This window comes from Trachurus japonicus, chromosome 1, assembly GCF_045865225.1.
Source record: "Trachurus japonicus isolate A0001 chromosome 1, Traja_1.0".
Lineage (NCBI taxonomy): Eukaryota > Metazoa > Chordata > Actinopteri > Carangiformes > Carangidae > Trachurus > Trachurus japonicus.
The window spans coordinates 30319361-30343132 of record NC_140907.1 but is presented as its reverse complement, the minus strand read 5'-3'; the positions used below and the strand labels follow the sequence as shown (position 1 = coordinate 30343132).

At 42.1% G+C, this 23772-nt stretch overlaps 2 protein-coding genes across 3 annotated transcripts in view; both read right to left on the bottom strand.

Moving 5' to 3' along the window:
- The window catches only part of gaa2 (alpha glucosidase 2), a 17770-nt gene extending 7049 nt beyond the window's left edge, over positions 1 to 10721 (bottom strand). The window contains exons 1-14 of one of the 2 annotated variants that reach the window (XM_085784770.1): positions 10569 to 10721; positions 8696 to 8829; positions 6814 to 7383; positions 5432 to 5577; positions 5164 to 5329; positions 4233 to 4329; positions 3832 to 3951; positions 2837 to 2955; positions 2609 to 2740; positions 2408 to 2518; positions 1341 to 1454; positions 1117 to 1201; positions 908 to 1025; positions 89 to 222 (exon numbers count right to left, since the gene is read on the bottom strand). In XM_085784770.1, coding sequence (XP_085640896.1) covers positions 89 to 222; positions 908 to 1025; positions 1117 to 1201; positions 1341 to 1454; positions 2408 to 2518; positions 2609 to 2740; positions 2837 to 2955; positions 3832 to 3951; positions 4233 to 4329; positions 5164 to 5329; positions 5432 to 5577; positions 6814 to 7383; positions 8696 to 8797 — 2014 coding nt within the window. In that variant the 5' untranslated portion in view covers positions 8798 to 8829; positions 10569 to 10721. Of the gene's footprint in view, positions 1 to 88; positions 223 to 907; positions 1026 to 1116; positions 1202 to 1340; positions 1455 to 2407; positions 2519 to 2608; positions 2741 to 2836; positions 2956 to 3831; positions 3952 to 4232; positions 4330 to 5163; positions 5330 to 5431; positions 5578 to 6813; positions 7384 to 8695; positions 8830 to 10568 lie in introns of those variants that run through there. The other variant, XM_085784780.1, reaches the window with a different exon arrangement.
- A 2230-nt stretch (positions 10722 to 12951) lies between these two features.
- On the bottom strand, positions 12952 to 23508 carry LOC146992216 (uncharacterized). The gene is made up of 6 exons (XM_085784759.1): positions 23265 to 23508; positions 20863 to 20997; positions 17605 to 18560; positions 15885 to 16059; positions 15585 to 15734; positions 12952 to 14546 (listed from the first exon to the last, which is right to left on the bottom strand). The coding sequence occupies exons 2-6, from the start codon at positions 20978 to 20980 to the stop codon at positions 13858 to 13860; spliced, it is 2088 nt and encodes a 695-aa protein (XP_085640885.1). The 5' UTR covers positions 20981 to 20997; positions 23265 to 23508; the 3' UTR covers positions 12952 to 13857.
- Between the last annotated feature and the right edge of the window lie 264 nt (positions 23509 to 23772).

The following is a 23772-nucleotide window of genomic DNA, read 5'->3' as shown; positions in this document are numbered from 1 at the left end:
ATTAAAACCCAACAGAGATTTATGTTCATTCAAACAATAATATATTCAGCTGAAAATGTCTAGTCAGCGTGTCTGTGTGTGATCTGACCTGCGATAGAGGTGTACAGGTCTTTCCACTGACTCCTGTTGTCTCCCAGCCAGTGACCGGAGTATTTCCCCTGACTGGGGAAGGTGGAGCGGGAGATCACAAACGGTCTCTTAGCGACGATCCTCTGCAGAGCACTGGGACCAGAGGACGGAGAGGAGGAAGATTTAGAGGAATGTTAGGAGATGTTAGGAAGCAATGATCTACTCCGTGTGTGTGTGGAGGAGCTAATTATCTTTGTTAAGAAAAAATAATTAATCTATATTAAAGCCGGTTTAAAGAAAATGTTGTTGCTTATACTGCAGAACTTGATATTAGTGCATGCAGCCATGTTACTTCTGAATTGCATGCAATTCAATAAAAAATATTTACTCTCAAATGTGGCCATTATTATTTATATATTTTTTTAAATAAAATTTGTATTACAGAGACTTTAAAATAAATAATGATAACTCTAAAGTTATATTATCCATTTTTGAAAGAAACTGAGAAAGTCATCGTTGTAAACAAACACTCATTAGGTGAATGAATGGTACCGACAGCTCCACTGCAGTATGTGGAGGTCCACTCTTTGATAGGTAAATGTCGCTCAGAGATCTACCGGTAAGTCCCCTATTGGCAATTTCTTTAAAAATAATTAAAAGTCACATTTTCAGTAATATTATGGTAAAACACCTTAAAAGTAAATTTTATATTCCAATTTTGGTTTTTCAAAATAAGCGGAAACCTAAGACCTCTCTTGGCAGCTTGGCCTGATAGCCCCCTATTGTTAGTGTGTGTGTGTGTGTGTGTGTGTGTGTGTTTCAGTGATCCTGTCCCGACCTGGCAGAGGCTTTAGCTTCCATGAGTCCATACAGACTGTGCAGATTGTAGTGTACAGACTGCTTCTGCTGTGCAGTGGCACACACCGTTTTAGCTCTCAGCAAACCTCCGAGTACACCTGGAAGGTTAAAAGCACATTATTATTATGTTGTATACATTATATATACGGTATGTGTTATATGAGTTTGTTGTGAGGTCCGTTTTCCCACCGGGTACATAAGGAGGACTCTCAAGGCTGTTTGACGGACAGCCGTTAGTGGATCCATCCAGGAAATTAGACGGCTCATTCATGTCCTAAAAACAACGATGAGATGAAGGTCAATTAGAGGAAATGATAGAAATGATGAGAACCACTACAGTGACTCCGTTTAAGTCGAGGTCAACAGTTTTATCCTTTTTTTCCCCCACTGATGTCTCTGATTCCCACACTCACAATCCATAATCCGTCAAATGGCACTTTGTCGTGGAACCTCTTGAGGTTGTCGTACCACCACTCGTGTGTCTCGTCGTTAGAGAAATCAGGGTACGCCGTCAGACCAGGCCACACCTGGAGGAAAACAACAGAAAATGTTATTTCCAACACACAAAGAGAGTGGGAGCCAAAAACACTGAAAAGATCTGAGGGAGTACAGAGACAATGTCACATTTGTCACATTACAGCACGTCCATGATGATATAATCCTCTAAACCTTTACAACATCATGGAGCTGTGTGGTACTGAACACAACCTAAAGCCAATACATTCTTCAAGGTTGTTTTTGTATGTCATCCTTTAAAACCCTTTCTTTGTTCTGTTTTGTCGTAGTGAAAATAAAAAAATATATAAAGTTAGGGCTGTCACAATCATGAAATTTTAGTTGACAATTAATTGCCAAACAAATAATAATTGCGATTAATGATGTAGTTGTCTTTTTCTGATCATTTTATGCCGCTATTATGGTATAGGCCTAAACATAGTTTAGTAATACACATAAAGAAGAAGTTTACACCTTATAAAGAAGAAGAGGAGCCATTTATTAGCATTAAACATCGGTACATATAAATAAAAAAGACATTTCTGTTTGCCTCTGTTTGGCTTTGCAACTGGATCCATGAAGCTAATGTCAATCGACGCTCATTGAAATGCGGTCGTCAAATATTTAAAATTTAAAATAAAATTTTGCATATTAGAAATGAAGTTCCTCGAGATAAACAGTTTGTGGCTCCACTCATGTGTCATTTACCCATAGCAGAAGAAGAAGGGGGCACAACGTGATGATGTCAATAAAACAGCGCCAGTCAAACCTCAAACGATGGAAAACGATGTGGAAATAGTGACGGAAACAACATAAAAAATTCATCCAGCTGCTTTTATACAGATGAATGGAAACCATTCGAACGGTCAGCTCAAATAATTGCAATCAGGCGATTATGTAATAATTGTGACAGGCCTATATACGGTATAATAAAATATTAAATAAGAAGAAGAACTGCTGATAAGTTGTTTTACTCATGTCTCACCTTCCCAATAAGTGTTTTCCCCTCAGAGTCCTTAATAAAGACGTCTCTCTTCAGTCCTTCATCGAAGGGTAAGTATGATCCCTCAGGCTGAGTGCTGCTGATACCTGGGTCCTGCAGGCAGAGAAACAACAGTCTCACACACACACTAACTCACACACAACAGACACACACAGTATGAATGTACAGACTGCTGCTGAGTACCAGGATCATGACGTAGCGCTGGTCGTGAGCGTGCAGATCCTTGACCATGTCGGGCAGCGTGGCAAACTTTGTCGGGTCGATGGTGAAGTCCATGAACTGGTCCATGTAGTCGATGTCGTTCCACTGGACGTCCTGAGGGAAGACGCAGCAAACAACAACACAAATTAATCACAAAATAACAAAGACACCTGCACAAATACCGTACCTCGTTTTCTGCTCCAGCTTTACCTGCGGTATCTTATAATTCCTCATGCTCTTCACATTCTCCCAGGTAGAATCGCTGGTGTTGTAGCCCCAGCGACAGAGATGGTATCCTAACGCCCAGTAGATGGGCATCGCTGGATATCCTGCAACAAAACAGGGAGAGAAAAAGAAGAGTGTGAGTGAAAACAACTGCACGTCATCAGAAGAGAAATGGAGGAACTCAGGAAGAGAGAAATGATTCAGTTAGGACTGAAAAAACCACGACACATGACACAAATATTCTGTATATAGTCCATCTGTACATAGAATACAGTAGTTACTTTAACAATGAGGTCGGCATTATTCTTCATTTTTATAATCATCAATAATTCCCATAAAAAAGATTAAATCAAACTGGGTCCTGGTCAAAATAACACAAAAGGAGTTTTTAAACTCATCTTAAAAGTCAACCCATCGATGAAAGCAAAATAGTTAGTGAAATAATTGTCATATTCACATTTTCTTTTAATAATGTCGTCTTGCTGCTTCCTCTTCTTCTTCAATGGACAATTTGCTTTTGATGTTCACATAATGTCATTTTCTCTTTTGATGCAAATTTTCTTTAATTTTCTTTACAACTGATCGGACACTTAACTTCTGTGTTGGTCCGTCTCTCAATATTTTTTCTAACCTTATCTGCAGCACTCAGTCTCAAGCACATTTGTTCCTCCTGTATAAAATGTAAAAATAACTCACAAACAGTTTCATTTTTACTTCATTTCCTCAAGCAGCTGAGTGTCACACTGTAGTCTAATCAAATAATAGTCAAACAGGAGGAAACATGTCATGTGTGTGGACTATTTTCACCACCTGATTAAAACACATGTTCATGTTTTAGGGGGAATTCGCGGAATAAGTTGGTTGAGAAACCAGCTCTTTAACAGCTGTAGAGAAACCTTCATTCAAGTTAAACAGTACGAGACAGATGTAATGTGTAAAGAAATGCATCAACAGGCCCATAAACTCAGTGACCTACTGACCTATGACCTCCACATACTGCTCAACAACTGAACCAGGATCAGGACCAAGGAAAACGTAAAAGTCGAGGATTCCTCCAATCGTCCTCCAGGTGAGGGCCGGGGCCGGCTGCAGGACCACATCTGGCCAAAGAGAGGACACAGTGATGAAACATCTGTTATTTACTAGACAATCATACTTACTTGTGTTTATACGACACTGGAAAGTTGATATTCACTGTAATAAACACTGAAATCACACTGAACAAGTTCATCGGGACAGTCACAGGGACTTCTGCTTTTATGTAACTGATGATCATTGTCACATGAAGAGTTGTGCAATCGTCCTGCTGTGAGCGTCAACAAGTAATGATGTCTGTTATTATTGCATAACGTGGAAGTATGAGGGCGACCAGCAGACTGACCCATGGCGTTACTGTTGAGCAGGAAGAAGCCGTGTGCGTTCCCTCCGTCCTCCATCGCCAGGTAGAATGGATGAGATCCATAAAGGTTTGTCTCTTCCTACAGTTCAGAGAGAAAGAAACATGAAAATGACTGTGGCTGCCCCAAAATATTAACAAAACTTAACAATCAAACAGCCACAGATGCACCATGGGTATGGGACTGTGGGGATGTCACGTCCACAAGCAAAACAACTGAGGGTTTGTGTTTTCTTGATAATTTAACACCCATTGCAAGTAAATGACCAAAGAAAGATAGAAATCATGGCTCCTCTCCTGCTCTGGTAAAAACCATAGACCCCCCCCCCCAGGTGCATGCTGGGAGAATCAGGAGACCAGGAAGGTCTGTTGTGCATCTACTATATTAATGTGGTTCAACCAACCTTTTTTCATCCCTATTTTCTTCAAATTAGGGGCGGTGCGTGGCGCAGTGGGTAAAGCGGCCGCCCCATGTAGAGGCTACAGTCCTCACCACAGGCAGCCCTGGTTCGAATCCCGCATCGGGCAGCCCTTTCCTGCATGTCATTCCCCCTCTCTCTGCCTCCCCCTTTCCTGTCTATCTCTACTGTGTGCTATCAAATAAAGGCAAAAAGCCAAAAAATATACTTAAAAAAAAATTCTTCAAATTAGTACTTTTTTGTTTTCTATATTGTTTTTCAGCATTTCATTTTGACTGGGGCTGTTTTTTTCAAAAATGTTTGTGCCATTGGTCATTTTTTCTCAAAAATCTGACTCTTTGTAAAACTGTGCATTCTTTTTTTTTCTTTTAGTGATTGACTATTGTCATGGCTGAAGTGAGCTATACAGTACATACATGTACTGTGGGATCACCTGCCCCTTTGTCATTAAAACGTCATTCATCTCTATATAAGCTGGAGGGAGCGTTCGACCGTACCATCGGAGGAACGTCTCTGGCCCACATGGTGAGTGTGCTCCAGTGGACGTCGTGCAGGAAGGTGGAGCGATGTTCTCCGAGGCCGTAGATGAACTGACTGGGCAGGGAGGTGGAGAACTGGAGGAACTGATCGGCGTAGAAGAGAGGAGCCTCTGTGGTGTTCAAACTAACAGAGGAGGGAGGTGGAGTGGTGTTAGAGAGGATATTCTCACAACTGAGCCTCTAGTGGGGGAAAACCTGTGTAATGGGTAGCTCGGGTCCGACTTACAGCACCGCTCCTGTGGATCTTCTCTTCACAATGAGACCAAACGGCTCTTTTGAAAGCTCTACAACGTAGTCTGGACTCTCTGCCTTCTTGGTGACGGTGGGGACGGAGATCGGGACTTCAAACCGCTCGTTAGACGGGTCGGTGATCTGAAATGAGACACATTAGAGATAAACAAAGTGTTTGTATTTGAAGTACAGACCTGAGCATCTGCAGCAGTATCGAGCAAAACTCAACCAACGTTTCTGACAACCTGCTCAGTGTAATTAAAATACTGACACAGACATTTTGAACTATTAGAGTGCGTTAAATGTGAACTGTGTTATCTGCACAAGTACCACATGTTATTTGTTTATGTGTACAACGGGGTTGATGAAATTTCTTTCAAGGTTTGTTAATTTCTTAACTTCAGCAGTTCTGTGTGATTGTATGGATTTATTCACATATTACAGCTTTATGAACTAAGTTTGTTAAAGGGATAGTCCAACATTTTGGCAAATTGGCCCATTGCCATAATCCCTATAGTCATAGCAGTAGGTTTGTTACCTTTAATTGTCGGTGCAAGCTATTTTTAGAACGGCGGAGCAGAGCCGTGAGCTGCTCAGAACTACGCTACGGAGGCTCATGGGATTTCCTGGTTTCCCTCATCAAACTCACCAAATACACAATCCAACAACTCGACAATGCTCTGGTGGACAAGTTGTGACCTGCACATTCACCACGCTATGAGATAATAACAGAACGTTACCAGACAGAGTTGTTTTAGAGGTAAATGCAGAGACTGCTGCTGAAAAACTGCCACAGACGGGAACGCACATCAGTGGTTTAGCATGAATTTACCTCGAAAGAGTTGTTTTTGAGATAACGTTATTGTGTTGTGTTAGAGGTAAATTCGTGCAAAACCACTGATCCGTTCTAAAAATAGCTTTCACTGACAATTAAAGGTAACTAACCTACTGCTATGACTATAGGGATTATGGCAATGGGCCAATTCGCCAAAATGTTGAACTATTCCTTTAAGTGTTCTGGGAAGAACACCAGCAGACAACGGTGTGTTTGTGAACACCAGACAAAAGTGTGTCTAATGTTTGCTCTTTCTTTCAGCTCCACTTCAATCTCTACCAACCCAATGAAATATAATATAATAAAAAATATAATTGGGTATTTCCCTTGCATGACTTAGATCATCACGATGTTAAAACACAGCAGAGATCTCTAATCTAAAACTAAATTATTACATTATTTCTGATGCTTCAAGACTAATATGTTTTGTTTTTTTGTTTTTATTGTGTTGTGTTTTTTGTTTTTGTAAAACACTTTGTGACTTTGTGCTGTGAAAAGTGCTGCATAAATAAAGAATTATTATACATCCATCCTTCACTCACCCTGACACGAAGCCGCGTGTCCGTCTCGTGTCGTACCTCCACCTCCAGAGTGAGGATGTCTGCTGGGTAGTAGGTCTTCACCTCTCTCACCAGCGTACCTTTCTGTCCCAGCGACGTCTCGTTCATCGACTCTAGTGAGTAGGACGGGAAATCCGGTGGATAGAAACACCAGGGGATGCCGTTCCTCCCCGATGGGCGGGCGGAGGAGGAGGAGGACGCCGGGATGAAGCAGCAGTTTCTGGCCTCACACAGCTCTCTGGTCACGACCACCCCTCTCTCGGGGTAGCAGTCGAACCTCCACGCCTCTGGGATCAAACTGCAAGTCTGACGGCGCGACTCAGATATAGTAGTGCTGTTTGTGTTTACTACTGTTTGGTTTAGGTTCTGTGGCGTGGCCGGGGGCGGGGGTCTGTGCGGCTGCGGGTTGGACGGGCCGCGCATCCAGAACATGGTGCCCAGGAGCCAGCCGCCGCAGAGCAGCAGCAGCAGGCAGCCGATCACCAGCAGGCCTGTGGTGACGGAGCACTGCGGCATCCGCGGAAGCAGAGAGGCCTCCTCCGGCTCCTGCACCTGGAAACACAACCAGGACGTCAGTTCATTCACCAAACTCATCACTGAATTATATAATTACTTTTCCCACAGATTTCTTTCTTTCTTTATTTATTTATGTATTTGACAGAGATTGATGTTTTTACAATTATTTTACATTTGTACTGATATTATTTATTCTTGTGTTTTACTGGTACAGTCGTGTGCTTGGTTTTTGCATTTCACTGCACTGTTTTTTAACCCTGGCTTTAGCTTTGCATGTGACAAATAAAAATATCGATCCATCAAGGTTAGTGTTTTCTGTGCCATGGATAATATTCAGGCTATTTACATGGGACAAGAAAATACCAAAGGATACACAACACCAAATAACATACACACCCACTTGCCACTTCATTAAAATACTTGAAAATACTTTTTTTTGAAGTTCAACTTTAAACTCTACACTTTGCAAAGATAATAACTGGGTTTTGATTGAAATTGTGAAGCAGGACTTTATTTAATTATATGATAATTAATGAGGTTGCTGCTGCACTGGACTTTACTGGTGTATCTAATGAAGTGACCTCAGCACCACTAAATGTAACCATTAGAAAATGTTCAAATAAACTGAGCCTCTGGTTGCCATAGGAAGAAGATAAATCCTACAAGACACTTTCAAACAATATGTATGTAAACAGGAAACTCAGTCTTTGTGCTACATCATAATATTCACAAAATCTATTTGTTTTAAACCTTATCTAAATTTAAGTATTGAAAAGTTCTCAGTAAAACTGATAATCACAGAACAGAATCATATTCACATTCATTTTCCAGCCTGAAAAAACATCCTGTGACAGAAGTGAGAGGAGTAACACCAGACCTCAGCTGGAAACATAAACTTCTTCACCTCTTAGATGAAGGTCAAATATTAATAAAGAACCATAATCATGAATAATATCAAAGATATAAAGAGGAAAGTTCAAGTTAAAGTTCACTTTTATTTATATAGCACAGTTAAAAGACCTGTGAAAGGGATGTTATCATTTTCTAATTTATCTTTCAGTTTAGTTATAAAGCAGAAATGACAATGAATTATAATTACAACTGCAATATGAGCAGTGGTAACAGTGTGACACTGTGCAAACAACCCAAGAGCTATTTTAAGCCATAACTAATACTGTCTGTCAATAAAATAATGAGACAAACACTTCTAGACTCTGAATTATCCCAAAGCGCTGGCAGACAGGAGGAAGAAGCACAAAGTTTCTGCAGCAACGATTTGAACTGACAGACAGACAAAGACCATCGATGATTTACAGTCAAAACTGAGCGCTGCAGAGCACAAACTCACTGTAACTTCTTGTTGGACAGTACGAGGCTCCGACTCCGACTCCGACAGCACAGCGCTGGAAAACTGAACATCTTCAGGGTTCAGGCGCTTGTACGAAACCATCCTGACAGTGTGTTGCTTCTCCAAGTGAGAGACTGGACACATGTGAGAGAGACAGAGACACAGAGACACAGAGACAGTCGGGCAAAGGTCAGTACAGTGTCATTTCCGGCTGTTCAGAGTTGGTGGGAGAAGAGGCTCGTGCATGTTGCATAAGAAAAGGTGAAGTGCTCACTTTCAGTACTGTAACAGAAAGGAAACACAACAGAAAGCAAAGGATGGGAGTGTCGTCTATAAACTGTCAGGGATTAAAGATGAGCATGACCTTATTCGAACGGGGAACTGTTTTTTGTAGGACAATAATATAGCCTACTGAATTTTATGAATATACATACAATAGTGTATTGCTACACCCAAATGAATTGTCTGTCTTTTTGTTGGCATACACAAAGGCATATGCAAAGCAATCTTGTATTCAGACTGTTACTGCAGTCACAGTACAAAAGGATCATCTACACCTTTCATGGAGAGTATCAGGTTCCATTATTAAATATTAATACATTATGTCAGAATTTGTCAATGTAGAGCCAATTTTAGGTTATGCATTGCGGATAAAAAGCACTACGCCATCATTCATAAGAGTTGAGCATTTTTGACATACAACATCTTAATTTGAAAAGTTACTAGTTGCTGAAAACTGATGACTTATCTGACTAGATTCAGATACATTTAAAAAAAATCTCTTTGCAGTGTCAGTACAAAGCAGCACAAATTGAAAACCGTCCAGTAAAATGTGTTTCAACTCAGTTGGCACAGACACACACATGATAGTGAATATTGTCCATAGAATAAGAAAACAGCATATCATACATGTGTATTGTGTGTAATCATCAATCATACAAGTACTATTAATCCACTTTGCTAATCACAGCTGAATAATAATACGGCTTATTTAAATCTTGTTATGTGAGGTTACTCTTTTGAATACAGTGTGGGGTTTAACCTGGTGTACATCTCAAATATAGCTATCTACATGTCAGGTTTTTGGTCCAACCATGAGCAAGTTCAAACAGCGATACAAACACATGGTGTTCACTAGGTACAGGGAATATACTTGTTATTTGTTCTATTTATTTTGTTTGAAAATAAAGAAAAGAAAAGAAACAAACAGGACACACAGGAAGTCGGCTAAACAAGTACTAATAATAAAGTATTAAGTGGAGAAGAGGTTGGACTAAATGAGCTAATGCTTCTTCCTACTCCTTTTCAAACATGCAAAAGTTGTACTGACTGAAGTGCTTTAAATGTGTTATATGTTACTCACATGTTTGAAATAAAGCCTTCATTCATTCAGTCATTCATTATTACTGTTTCAACTCGAGATGTTGTGAAAGCTGACATGAAGTTTCTGCACATTTCACCACAGAACATGCTGCTGCTGCTGCTGCTGCTGCTGCTACTGCTGCTGCTGTTGTTGTTGTTGTTGTAGCTGCTGCTGCTAACTTCAGCTAGCTCCTGCGTAGAAAACCGAGTGAATGTCAAAGTTCACCATGGAAACATTTGACCACTTTTTGTTTTTTACTAACTGCAGTTTATTAACAGACTGATTGTCTGGCTGTATCTATGTTATATATTTTTTTTTATCTTAGTTATTTTAGTCAGGAGAAAACAGAGGCTAATTGGCCACGACTGGCATAGCAGCAGCTGTTCGGACGTTAGAAAATCAACGTTTATTAGCGTTAGCCACCTTTAGCAGCACCGTTTACTGTTGCTGCTAACGTTAGCCAACAACCAGAGCTGAGCACGAAGGCGTTTAACATCAGCATTTACTCACCTGGACGAACTTTACTGGCACGAAATATAGCAGGTTTCCACTTTGGATAAATGTTACGTTGGCAAGGTAATCGGTAATGTTGATAACCTTAACTGTCTGGATGGCACGAGTCTGTTTATCTCCATGTCACATTCAAGGACCCTCGTAATTTCCGAGACTTCCGCTCCGTTTGAGTGTGTGTGCAGATGACGGATTCACAAAAATAAAAGTCATGATGGTGTTATAATTATTGTCTAGGTGTTGTGTTTTTATTATGTCAACTAAAATATGCTGCATTATTAAAAAAACCTACATAAATGAAATATATTGGTTGAGGATAAAATCTTATACATTTTCCTGGGACCTTGTAGCTACATGCAGTTTTACGTATGTTACTTGAACACATGACTTGACATAAAGTGCAATGTTGTTATTTTTTTTATTTTTTTTATTTATTTATTTAAGTGTTCAAAGTGTACAAAAAGTGTCAAACACCGACACACAACACAACACGAGAGCTGCTCCACATTCAGAAAGACAGTGGATAAAACAAATAAATGTGCAATGTTGTTATGGGAATGGTTCATTGGTTTGTGTGACGTCACGAGTCACTTCCGTGTCCAACTCCTGCTGCTAGCAATGCATGTTCTATGTATGCACTTAAACTTTTATATGAAATAACAGGGTATCCGCGGGGTCTTAAAAAGTATAAAATTTGAAAATCTAAATTTTAGGCCTTAAAATGTCTTAAATTTGTTGAATTATTGTGTTCAAGTCTTAAATAATTTTAGTCTCGCATTTGCCCCTAAAAAAAAAATACATGTGTGAACCGGGGAAAAAAAGAAAGAGCACAACCTGCGATTGGTCAAAAACTACAAATCCCACAATTCTCTGGCCTCAACAATAACAGTAGTTAGTGCAAGTAAGGGAGAGTGGAGCTGTCGGTGAAAAGAGGAAACAACGCCACGTCTGGTCCTGTTCTATGTTGTTCGTTCACACCGTAACCGTTTATTCGTTACGTCCGCGGTGTAAAAGGCCGTGACGCAAAGACGCGATTAGGCGCGAGACGCGATTAGGCGCGAGACGCGGTATACGCGACTTTTTTTTTTTGCGACGCAATACACCCGATTTTTTTTGTGCGACGGGACCATCGCGTCTTCGTCTTTTTCATCGTGTTTGGTGGGAAGACCCACAAGGGGCTTCCCACCAAACACGAGGAACGCTTTTTTTTCGCTCGAGTTGTGACGCGCGACCAAACGCGAGATACGCGATTTGTCGCTCGTTTTGACTTTTCGCGTCTTCACGTCTTCGCCCATTTTCACTACAACAACAACATTTCTGCTCTCATCAACCATGGTTGAGGTCACAACGCTGCCCTGTAGCTGCTCTGGAAGTCCGAGACACTGAGGCCAAGTTCCGGGCTGATGAGCTGACCGGCCGGTGCCTCAGCGCGGTGTCCTCCCGTTTTTGACCTGGGTCGCTACCGGAGCTTGATATGGAAAAAAAAAAAAAAAAAAAACCGCCAGGCGCACGTGGAACCGAGAACAGCTGAGTTTTCCTCCTCCAGCTGAACATCTGATCTGTGGTGAAGACGTACAGAGACCTGCCACAGTGTCACATGGAGCTGTATGACAGGTTGAGTTTTATTTATCATGATAATTAATACATACTAACAAGCCCGTAAGTTCAACAAATCACCTATATGCTACTGTGATTTAACTTGCCGAGTTAAATAAAAAGATGTAGTTTAATACCATAATATATAGGGGTGACCAAAGGCCAATTTAAGTCAGACATAACCTCAAGATTTGTTTCTGTTAGGTTATACATGATGTACATGCTGACAAAGTTAGACATATGTGCTCGGAGAAAATCGCTTTGTTACTTTCGTCCCACGTTACGTTCATCTCTCTCTCTTTTTTTTTTTTACTGTAAAAAAAATATATATATACATATACCGGTATATGCTATATTGTGCATTGAATTCATATACATGAATATATATGTTTATTTATTCATAAATGAAAGCTCCCGCGGTGTTTTTGACCCGGCTCATATCCTGCGATTGGACACGGAAGTGATGTTTTAGAATGCGATGACGTAGCCACTAGCCATTAATCATGTTTGGGAATATTATATATATTATTTGGCTCAGTTTTAATGCTCAAACCACTTTTTAAATTAACCATAATGTTACTTTTTCCAAGTTTGGACCATCAATCCCTTTTAATAGTGTAAACCACACAAATTACACAATACTTTTAAATTATTCAAATACTTATAGGCTACTAGATAGATAGATAGATAGATAGATAGATAGATAGATAGATAGATAGATAGATAGATAGATAGATAGATAGATAGATAGACCTCTCTTACACCAACACCTGCAGACAGAGATCCCCACACACAGTTTAGTACTTCTGACTTTTATTGTTCAGTATAACATGTCCCATACATTTAGACAAGAGGCAGCACTGGGCGATACTTTCCACCCTTTTCGTATCACAGCCTTAAAGGTTGAATTAATTCACAACAGTTACTTGGCCTTAAAGAGCTGTTTCAACCAGGTGAACCTGCTTCATGGTTTGGTTGTTGAATAACTACAGTATACTGTACAAAACAGACATAAAAAATGTAATCACCAACTAAGGCAAAATGGTTTTGGCAAACACCTGATGAAAATCATGATCCTTCGTGGTTTCATTTCTGGGTACAACCCCCCTCCCCTGAAAAAAAAAATGAATTCCAGTTTCACCTGACTGCTCATTGGCCACAGTAACTGTCTGATACAAAAACATAATTCTTCTTCAATCCAATTTTCCACAAACACAATTAGTTGGAATGAAAAATACTGCATGGACAAAGTGAAATCACAAACCTTATATACCGGTAAGTCATTTTGCACTACCTTAAATACTATGATATTCCAATGCAACTAACATAGGAAAGAGTGATAAATAAGAGCAAATATGACCTTTAAAATTTATCATATACCGTAATCAGTTTCCAAGATTTTACAAAAGTTTAGCAAATTTTTTTTGTTTCTGTTGTTGTTGTTTGGTTTGAAACTCTGTTAGTTAGTTGCAGGACATCAGTGGGTTTGTGTGTAAATTTGGCTGCACCTTTGTGGGAGTTAAATATTTTATTTTTTAATACTTTTTGGGTGAACCGCCACATAAAGTTTTAATACAGTCTATTCACAGAGGTAGTCGCTTACGTCTCACTTTCAGTTCACGTTCTACTGCCTACAAACCTTGCACTGCTGTAGCACTACTGGCACGAAATCTGCGTGGTTCATATAAATACATTATAGGATGTTTTTGTCTGTTATACACATATTAATCGGAGAGTTGTCGTCGCTCTGTGAGAACTCGTCGTTCTTCTCGTTGAACGCCGACTCCTCCTCAGTCTCAATCAGCTCGTGTTTTCGTTTGTGGAGCCTCAGGCTTTGCGAGCGGCTGAACCCTCTCCCGCAGACGTCGCAGCCGTACGGCCTCTCTCCCGTGTGCAGCCTGAAATGGTTCTTGAGGCTCGACGCTCGCGTGAAACTCTTTTCGCACTCGGGACAGTCAAACTTCTCCCCGAAGTGGATTTTCTCGTGTTCCCTCAAGCGGCCGGACTGGTTGAAGCTGCGGTCGCACACGGAGCAGTGGTAGGGCCGCTCGCCCGTGTGCGTGAGCCGGTGTCTGTTCATGGCCCCCGAGTGGGCGAAGCTCTTCCCGCAGTCCGGACAGGAGAAGGGTTTCTCTCCGGTGTGGACCTTCTGGTGACCTTTGAGTTGACCTTTCTGCGTGAACTGCTTCCCACACAGAGAGCACTGATAGGGTTTCTCCCCCGAGTGAATTCGCATGTGGATTTGCAGCGCGGACATCTTGTGGCAGTCTCTACCGCAGAGCCCACAGCAGTACGAGCTCTTGGTCAGATTGTTGTTGAACTGTTCCTGCTCTTGCGATAACGGAGGACTGTCGGCCACGCGGTCGGGGTCCTCTCCGCTCACTGGAAACAGAAATGGAGAGATGGACACAATTCAGTATCTGTTCATTTCATCAATCTTGAATGATGTGTGAACTGTAATGCTGAATAGTAACAATCTTGTTCATAAGACGAGTTTCTTGTGTACAAACAATACTCAAAACAACCAACAAATCGCTCTCATGGACAAGTTGTGACCTGCACATTCACCACACTATGAGATAATAACAGAACGTTACCAGACGGAGTTGTTTTAGAGGGAAATACAGAGACTGTTTGCTGGAAAACTGTCCCTGAAGGCAACGCGCATCAGCGGTTTTGCATGAATTTACCTCTAAAACAACTCTGTCTGGTAACGTTCTGTTATTATCTCATAGTGTGGTGAATGTGCAGGTCACAACTTGTCCACGACAGCGTTTTGGAGTTGTTGGATTGTGTATTTGATGAGTTTGATGAGGGAAACCAAGAAATCCCATTAGCCTCCGTAGCGTAGCTCTGAGCAGCTCGCGGCTCTGCTCCACCGTTCTAAAAATAGCACCGCCAATTAAAGGTAACAAAAAAATGGGCCACTTTGCCAAAATGTTGAACTATCCCTTTAAAGAGAGTGCCTTAAGAGTTTTTCTCTGGTTTTATATCCCTTATATCCCTCTCCAAAGAGCACCTCTCGTTGAGAAATGAGTCCACGAAGCGCTTCTTGTTTGAACATTTTTTGAACAGCGGACTTCCGTCGGGTCCCTTGGATAGACACCACGTCTGAAACGCGTCCAAGTGGCATCGATCATCATATTTGTTCTGGCACGGCTTCTCGTGTTTAGTCGACTTATAATGTTTGGACTTTGTTTACAGCGCGCAAGCTTAGCTTTCCACTCTTCTTCTCTGTTTCTGGCATATTTTATTTGTGTGGCAGTGTGACAGCGCCCCCACAGGCCTGGTGTATGTACTATAGCGTAAGGAGTCGTGTCCAGAAATACACAGGAACTGTACGGTTAATATGCAAACTTGATCGTCATTGCAGGCCTAGTGTTGAGTGATATCTGCACTCGTTTTAATATATTTCCTTACAGTCGACAGGTTCCTCGTCTTCTTCCTTCACTGTAATCCTAATTTCTGTGCTGCTTTTCTCTTCCTCCTTCCGCTGCTGCTGCTGCTGCTCTTCAATCTCCTCTGGCGTGGTACAATCCTCTCCTGTGGACGGCTGCTCAGGAGCGTCTTCTGCAGAGGGAAACCACACATCACAGTTAAAATCATCATTACAGGTTTTCATGTTTGTTTTTTGCTATATACAGTACCAGACATAAGTTTGTGTATCCAAACCTCTGACTGGTACTGTGCAAATTTGGGATCTCATTCATGTTCATGTACCACACAACGGCTCCTCTTCTTCCTCCTCTTTTACTATTACATTCATTTGTGGACTTGAGGTGGTTTCCTCCCGCCGCTCCTCCGGCTGTCTCTGGCTGATTTCACACGGAGCTGCTTCAAGATCGTCTGAAGAACGAGGTTCATCTGAACTGGGTGAACTCTGTCTCCCAGACACCTACGAAAACATTTGCATAAGAAGAAATAGACACAGCACCTATGTTAGGAGGGTTAAAGAGCTACATGTATATAAGGAAAGAAAAACACAGATTCCACATTGAAATTGCTGTTTACAGCTGTGGCCAAAAGTTTTGAGAATGACACAAATATTAATTTTCACAAGGTCTGCTGCCTCAGTTTTTATGATGGCAATTTGTATATACTCTAAAATGTTATAAAGAGTGATCAGATATGCCATGAAAATGAACTTAAAGGGATATTCCGGCGTAAGATTAACCCATGGTCTAACACACCATGACACTGAGTAAGACCCCCGCCTCGAGAGATCACATTTGCTGACCGCAAACTTCTCTAGTTGTAGCAACTTCAGCACAGACCCCATGATAGCAAAACACTGCTGTTGATTCCTCCATGAGCCAACCGCGATCAAAAAAGCCACTCATAGCCACAAATAACGCTCAGAACAGCACCAAACTTCATCAGCAGTACAAACAGGGTCCCAGCCCATAATACATAACATCAAACACCTGCTGGCTTCGCCTGGTTTCTATTGAAAAGAGACGAAAACACAACTCAACCACTCTCCTCCAGCCGCTTGCTACTAATGCAGAAGCCCTAACAAGTCGATCACCGAGTGCAGTAGAAAAGTCAGGAGTTATATCAGTGACGTTTAATTCCAAAAATGCAGACTGTGATAGTTTGAGCAACTCAACTCCGTTCATTTCCCTGTCAACACTCGCTAGCTACTGTTAGAAACAGACAGGGAAGACAGAGAGGAACACTGATGCACTTGGTAATCAACTCGTCAGGGCTTCCCCAGAACTAGCGAGCGGCTGGAGGAGAGTGGATGAGTTTTGTTTTCGTCTCTTTTCTATAGAAACCAGGCAAAGCTAGCAGGTGCTTGATGCCTCATATTATGGGCTGGGACCCTGTTTGTACTGCTGATGAAGTTTGGTGCTGTTCTGAGCGTTATTTGTGGCTATGAGTGGCTTTTTTTGATCACGGTTGGCTCGTGGAGGAATCGACAGCAGTGTATTGCTATCGTGTGGTCTCTGCTGAAGTTGCTATAACTAGAGTAGTCTGCAAACTTGATCTCTCGAGGGGGTGGTGCTGTTCCTCTCTCTTCAGCCTGGTGTTTGGCTGCACTTTGTATAAAAACAGTTCAACATTGGAAGATCTAACTTCCATCTGAGACAGAGCACCGTGGATCTGCCTCTAATCAGCTGTTGCAATGTGTGTGTTTGTGTGTGTGTGTGGCAAACGGCACAAAAAAAAACGGTTAATAATCGATTAACGAGCGTTGGTTATCGGTCATAAAAAAAAAGTCAAAATGTGCATCCCTACTCCCAACAGTTAAAGACAATGGATCAACTTGATGTAGTTGTCAATAAAAGCCTTTGACACTTATGAAATGTTTGTAATTATACTTCAGTTAGTATCATCTGACAAAAAGATCTAAAAACACTGAAGCAGCAAACTTTGTGAAAACCAGAAACTTGTGTCATTCTCAAAACCTTTGGCCACGGCTGTTTACTGTCTCTACCTCTGAGGCGACGTCGTTGGTCAGGTCTCGTTGGGACGATTCGCCGACCGGAGCTTGAGCCGGGTCTGAGACGACACCTGCCGTGACCAGTCCGTTTTTGTTCTGCGTGCACGACCGTTTGTGGTTCCTCAGAGTTCCCGCCAGCGAGAAGTGCCTCCCGCAGTCGGCGCAGGTGTACGGCTTCTCTCCGGTGTGAATCCTCGTGTGTCGCCTCAGCTCTCCGGGAGCCACAAACGACTTATCGCACTGCGTGCAGCTGTACGGTTTTTCTCCGGTGTGCGTGCGCATGTGCGTCGTCAGCGTCCACTGCTGCGCGAATGTCTTCCCGCAGTCCGAGCAGTGGTACGGCGTGATGCCGGTGTGCAGCCGCTCGTGTCTCACCAGCGTTCCCGACAAGGCGAAGCGCTTGTCGCAGAAAGAGCACTGGTAGGGCCTCTCCCCGGTGTGAGTCCTCTGATGGTCTCTCAGCTCCGCCGCCGAGTTACAGCTCTTATCGCAGTCCGAACACGGGAACTTCTTCCTGGTGAAGCCGGCGACGACCTCCGAGTGCATCGCCTCTAAGTGCGTTTTCAGGTGCCAGTGGCGCGAGAAGCTCTTCAGACAGATGGAGCAGTGGTACGGCCGCTCCCCGGTGTGAGTCCGCCGGTGCAGCCTGAGCTCGCCCTGACTGGCGAAGCGTTTCTCGCAGAAAGTGCACGGGAACGGCTTCTCCCCGGTGTGGACCCTCTCGTGGATCATGAGGAGCCCCTTCTCTGGAAACCGCTTCTCGCACATGGAGCAGGGGAAAGGCCGCTCCCCCGAGTGAGTGCGTAGGTGGCGCTGCAGTTTGGAGGCGTAGGGGAAGTCTTTGCCGCAAACGGAGCAGCTGTGAAGAGACGGCGGCTTCTCATTCTCCGTCTGATCAAACGTCTTCGAGGGAACCTCTGCTAGTCCGATACCAGGGACGACGCTCTCTCCTGTGTCAACACAAAGACAAAGGAAATATTTTTATTGAAAGGGATAGTTCAACATTTTGGCAAATTGGCCCATTGCCATAATCCCTATAGTCATAGCAGTAGGTTCGTTACCTTTAATTGTCGGTGCAAGCTATTTTTAGAACGGCGGAGCAGAGCCGCGAGCTGCTCAGAGCTACGCTACAGAGGATAATGGGATTTCTTGGTTTCCCTCATACTCATCAAATACACAATCCAACAACTCCAAAACGCTCTGGTGGACAAGTTGTGACCTGCACATTCACCACGCTATGAGATAATAACACAACGTTACCATACGGAGTTGTTTTAGAGGTAAATGCAGAGACTGTTTGCTGAAAAACTGCTCCTGATGGGAAAGTGCATCAGCGGTTTTGCATGAATTTACCTCAAAAACAACTCTGTTTCGCTCTGTTATTATCTCATAGCGTGGTGAATGCACGTCACAACTTGTCCACCAGAGCGTTTTGGAGTTGTTGGATTGTGTATTTGATGAGTTTGATGAGGGAAACCACGAAATCCCATTAGCCTCCGTAGCGTAGCTCTGAGCAGCTCACGGCTCTGCTCCGCTGTTATAAAAATAGCTTGCACCAACAATTAAAGGTAACGAACCTACTGCTATGACTATAGGGATTATGGCAATGGGCCAGTTTGCCAAAATGTTGAACTATCCCTTTAAGACATAACATAGAAGGAACTGGGGATGCACAATAACTCTTTTTTGCCATCGATACTGATGACCGATAACTTCTCATAACATCTCATAACCAAAGTCGGTACAGATTACGATAACATTTAGAAAAAGAAAAAGAGCGCTCGACAGTACGATTAATTTAATATTTTGAACTAGTATCAAGAGAGGAAAAAGTAGGATCACTGTAGCTCTAGTCTTAAATATGTTTGGAGACATGGTGCATTCAGGTACCTGGACATATTTACAGACTAATCTAATGCAAAAGTGTCAGACCTGGAGATGTCTCTGGACGCTTATGATGCCTCTTCAATTAGATTTGATTAATACTAAAACACTAACACGAGATTGTCCTGTATGTGTGCAACATCTAAACTTTGTGTTTATGACACGCTTGCCTTCACTCTACCTTCCTTCACCCATAGTATGAAGAACAAGACCCTGACAACAGCCAATCATGGCTCTCTAACACATGACAAATGACAGTGTTTCCAGTAACAGCACATACTCGTTCATCCACGACTTAAAGGGATAGTTCAACATTTTGGCAAATTGGCCCATTGCCATAATCGCTATAGTCATAGCAGTAGGTTCATTACCTTTAATTGTAGGTGTAAGCTATTTTCAGTACGGCGGAGCGCAGCAGCTGGCTGCTCAGAGCTACGCTATGGAGGCTAAGGGAATTTCTTGGTTTCCCTCATTAAACTCATCAAATTCAACATCCCAAAACTCCACAGCGCTTTTGTAGACAAGTTGTGACCTGCACAACCACCACGCTATGAGATAATGACGGAACGATACGAAACGGAGCCGTTTTCGAGGTAAATACAGGGTAAATACGGAGACTGCTTGCTGAAAAACCCTCCCTGAACGCAACGCACATCAGCGGTTTTGTATGAATTTACCTCGAAAACGGCTCCGTTTCGTATCGTTCCGTCATTATCTCATAGCGTGGTGGTTGTGCAGCTCACAACTTGTCTACAAAAGCGCTGTGGAGTTTTGGGATTTTGTATTTGATGAGTTTAATGAGGGAAACCAAGAAATTCCCTTAGCCTCCATAGCGTAGCTCTGAGCAGCCTGCTGCTGCGCTCCGCTGTACTAAAAGTAGCTTACACCTACAATTAAAGGTAACGAACCTACTGCTATGACTATAGCAATTATGGCAATGGGCCAATTTGCCAAAATGTTGAACTATCCCTTTAAGTGACAAGCGCCGTTAATAACGAGCCCAGACGTTAAAGACCTGGGTCTCCAAAACCAGTCGGTGATTGAGAAACTGAAACACCCTCAGGCATCTACAGCCACATCCAGTTACCCTCATTTTCTCTATATTTTACTGTGATGTATCATAAAAACATCATATTATATTGTTTTTTTCTCATAATTTATATTATATGACCATGTATCTTCCATTACTTCACAGAAATGCCACCACTAACTACAAAACATCAACATCTAATATCAACATCTCATAAATATCAATTTGCATGATGTAAGAATTCATTACAAGACTATTATCAGATACAAATACATTGAACAGGTGACTCCATTTTTCCTGTCATCCACTGTATTACAATACATTTTTATTTTACTCACTGAGATCCGAGAAATCGACCTCCTCCCCATCAGAGTTGATCAGACCTCCGATTTCTTGCTGGTCTTCCTCGGCGAGGAGCACGGCTGGTCCGAAGTCGTCAGGGTTTTCAGAGCCCATGTCTCAAACATAAAAACCTGGTGGAGGTGAACAATCACAGATCAGTAAACAAACACTCCATAAATATGACGTTTACAGCAAGAGACTGAATATTTACAGAGAAAGAAGCATGACAAAAGCTTCTCTCGGCCTGCTGTTGTGGAATTGCACAATTCATGCATAATAGGGTTAAAGGGATAGTTCAACATTTTGGCAAATTGGCCCATTGCCATAATCCTTGTAGTATTAGGAGTAGGTTCGTTACCTTTAATCGTCGGTGCAAGCTATTTTTATAACGGCAGAGCAGAGCCGTCAGCTGCTCAGAGCTACGCTACGGAGGCTAATGGGATTTCTTGGTTTCCCTCATTAAACTCATCAAATACACAATCCAACAACTCCAAAACGCTCTGGTGGACAAGTTGTGACCTGCACATTCACCACGCTATGAGATAATAACAGAACCTTACGAGACAGAGTTGTTTTAGAGGTAAATTCATGCAAAACCGCTGATGCACGTTCCTGTTGGGGGCAGTTTTCAGCAAACAGTCTCTGCATTTGCCACGAAAACAACTCCGTCTCGTACTGCTATGACTATAGGGATTATGGCAATGGGCCAATTTGCCAAAATGTTGAACTACTGTATCCCTTTAACACTAATCTAAAATTAACTGTCTTGTATTCATGAGGCTGACTAAGTGAAATATATAACAAAATTCACAAGTGCAATATCCAATCTGCAGGAATAGTCATAACACGACATTATAAATAAAGTATAGTGGGGCTGATCCCTACAATAAAATCAAAATCTACATCTGTAACATTTAAAAACTCTCAATATAATAACAATGCTTTCTTTGGGACAACATCCAGCCTTATACGAGGTGCAGTACGAACAGTGTGTTAGTATAATACACTGAAACATATCCATCAAGTGTCTCGGGTTACAATTTACTCCCAACACTACAATTTTATGCTAAACCGTCCAAACAGCAGTGGTGCAGCTTGTAGATTTACAACTGATGTTTTGGTCACATAAAACTAGTAATTTGAATGCATCATTTTGGGGTAAATTATAGTAACATTATCACTATTAATCGAGAAAATAAACCTCAGACTAATCTATAATGACAGTGTTATTTGCAGCTGGAGTGTGCGTTGTCATTTTATGGTTATGAAAATAATAACATCAGGGAGTTTATTCAGTGACTGAGGCAGATTTTATGTGTTTTATTCATAAGTCTCCAGCTGCAAATCTCTACGGGGAGAAGGGGGAAGAAGAAGGGGGTAGACAGAGAGGGGTATAGTTGTCACTTGACCCCTTCGACACAGCGGGGTGGGAGGGGGTCAGTGCCTCCACCCTGGAAGACAGCCATTGTCCTGCTCAAGGACACTTCAGCAGGGCGGATGCTTTGTTGTTGTGACTGACTGACTGGGGGGGTTTGAACCTGGCTGGGCCTTTATACAGCTGCAGGGATGATGAGGTGTCTTTTACAATTTAATATAAAGACACACAACAAGCAAAGCAGCTGCTGCAGTGATATTGCATATGAAATATAGGGTTTACTGCTACTGTCAAAAACAATCCCCAGCAGTGCTTTCAAAGTAGGTTTCAAACCTGCACCTTTTTGTCGTGCATCTTATTCTGCACAGAGCTGCACAGCCACAGCCACAGCTAGCTCAGCAGCGTTAGCCAAGAAGAACCGGTTGTTTTTTGTTTTTTTTCCCTTCAAGTCTCGTTATTATTTCCCATTTAACTTTGTCAACACAGCATTCACAAGCTAACCTGTTGGTAACTACATTTTATCAATGAAAAGACACGATGACAGCAGGAGTAAACGCGACAACAACTGTGCAGCAGCAGCAGCAGCAGAAAACATCTGTATTATAGTTATTATTTCACCTCTGGATGAGTCTCAGTCGTGCCGTGCCGTGCCGTGCCGTGCCGTGCCGTGCCGTGCTAGTGCTGTGTCTGGTCAACGGGCCACCTCACAGACAGTGTTATTAGCCAGCTAGCCACACACACACACACACACACACATACACAGACAGAGACATGGCGTTTCACTACTAGCTCTGGTTATCTTAGCCATCAGCTAAGCCACTGCTCCCTCCCTCCCTTTAAAAAAAAGCTGCTGCAACAATTATCGCGCACGTTTCACCATCGAGTCCGGTGTGAAAATAATAACAGTGATAATATTTGTATTTATTTATTTTTTCCTGCAAATGTCATGCCCTCGCATACCGTATAATACACTGGCTAACTTAGGAGGCTAGCTAACAACAGACAATAGACATTTTGACCAACCTCAGATTTTCTCCCTCAGGTAATAAGAAGAAGAAGCAGCAGCAGAAGAAGTCGCGCTACTGAAGTTTATTTTGAAACGACTGCACAATGTTTTCTATTTCTCTCTCATTTTCAGGCTCAACGTGCTCAACCCGCCCCGTCTGGTTTCATGTCAAACAACTTGGGAGTTGAAGTTAAATGAGCGTTTGGGTAATATGTCTGATGAGAACCTGTCTAGCTTTTTTAGCTGCTAGCCATATACACACACTCACACTACAGCAGCAGCGTCGGAACTTCCGGTTCGGCTTTTTTCTTTTTTCTTTTACCACAATAAAAGCCCCCCCGGCGTGCACCTAAGTGAAATCAAATAAATAATGTTCAATATAAAAAATACAGAAGTATAACACTAATTCACGTCAGCTATAATTCACATTACTTGAAAGCTACACACAGGGTTGAATTACATGTTTCGCTGTCTTTTTTTTTCTTTCTATTAATTCTGGAGATTCCTGTACCTGGACAGTAATGT

What these genes read in the sequence shown, in the direction of transcription:
- LOC146992216 (XM_085784759.1), bottom strand. Translation starts at nt 20,980, where the DNA reads ATGGGCTCTGAAAACCCTGACGACTTCGGACCAGCCGTGCTCCTCGCC. An exon ending in GGTCGATTTCTCGGATCTCA is followed by an intron (nt 18,561 to 20,862) that starts GTGAGTAAAATA and finishes GTGTTGACACAG; the next exon opens with GAGAGAGCGTCGTCCCTGGT. An exon ending in CCAACGACGTCGCCTCAGAG is followed by an intron (nt 16,060 to 17,604) that starts GTAGAGACAGTA and finishes ATGTTTTCGTAG; the next exon opens with GTGTCTGGGAGACAGAGTTC.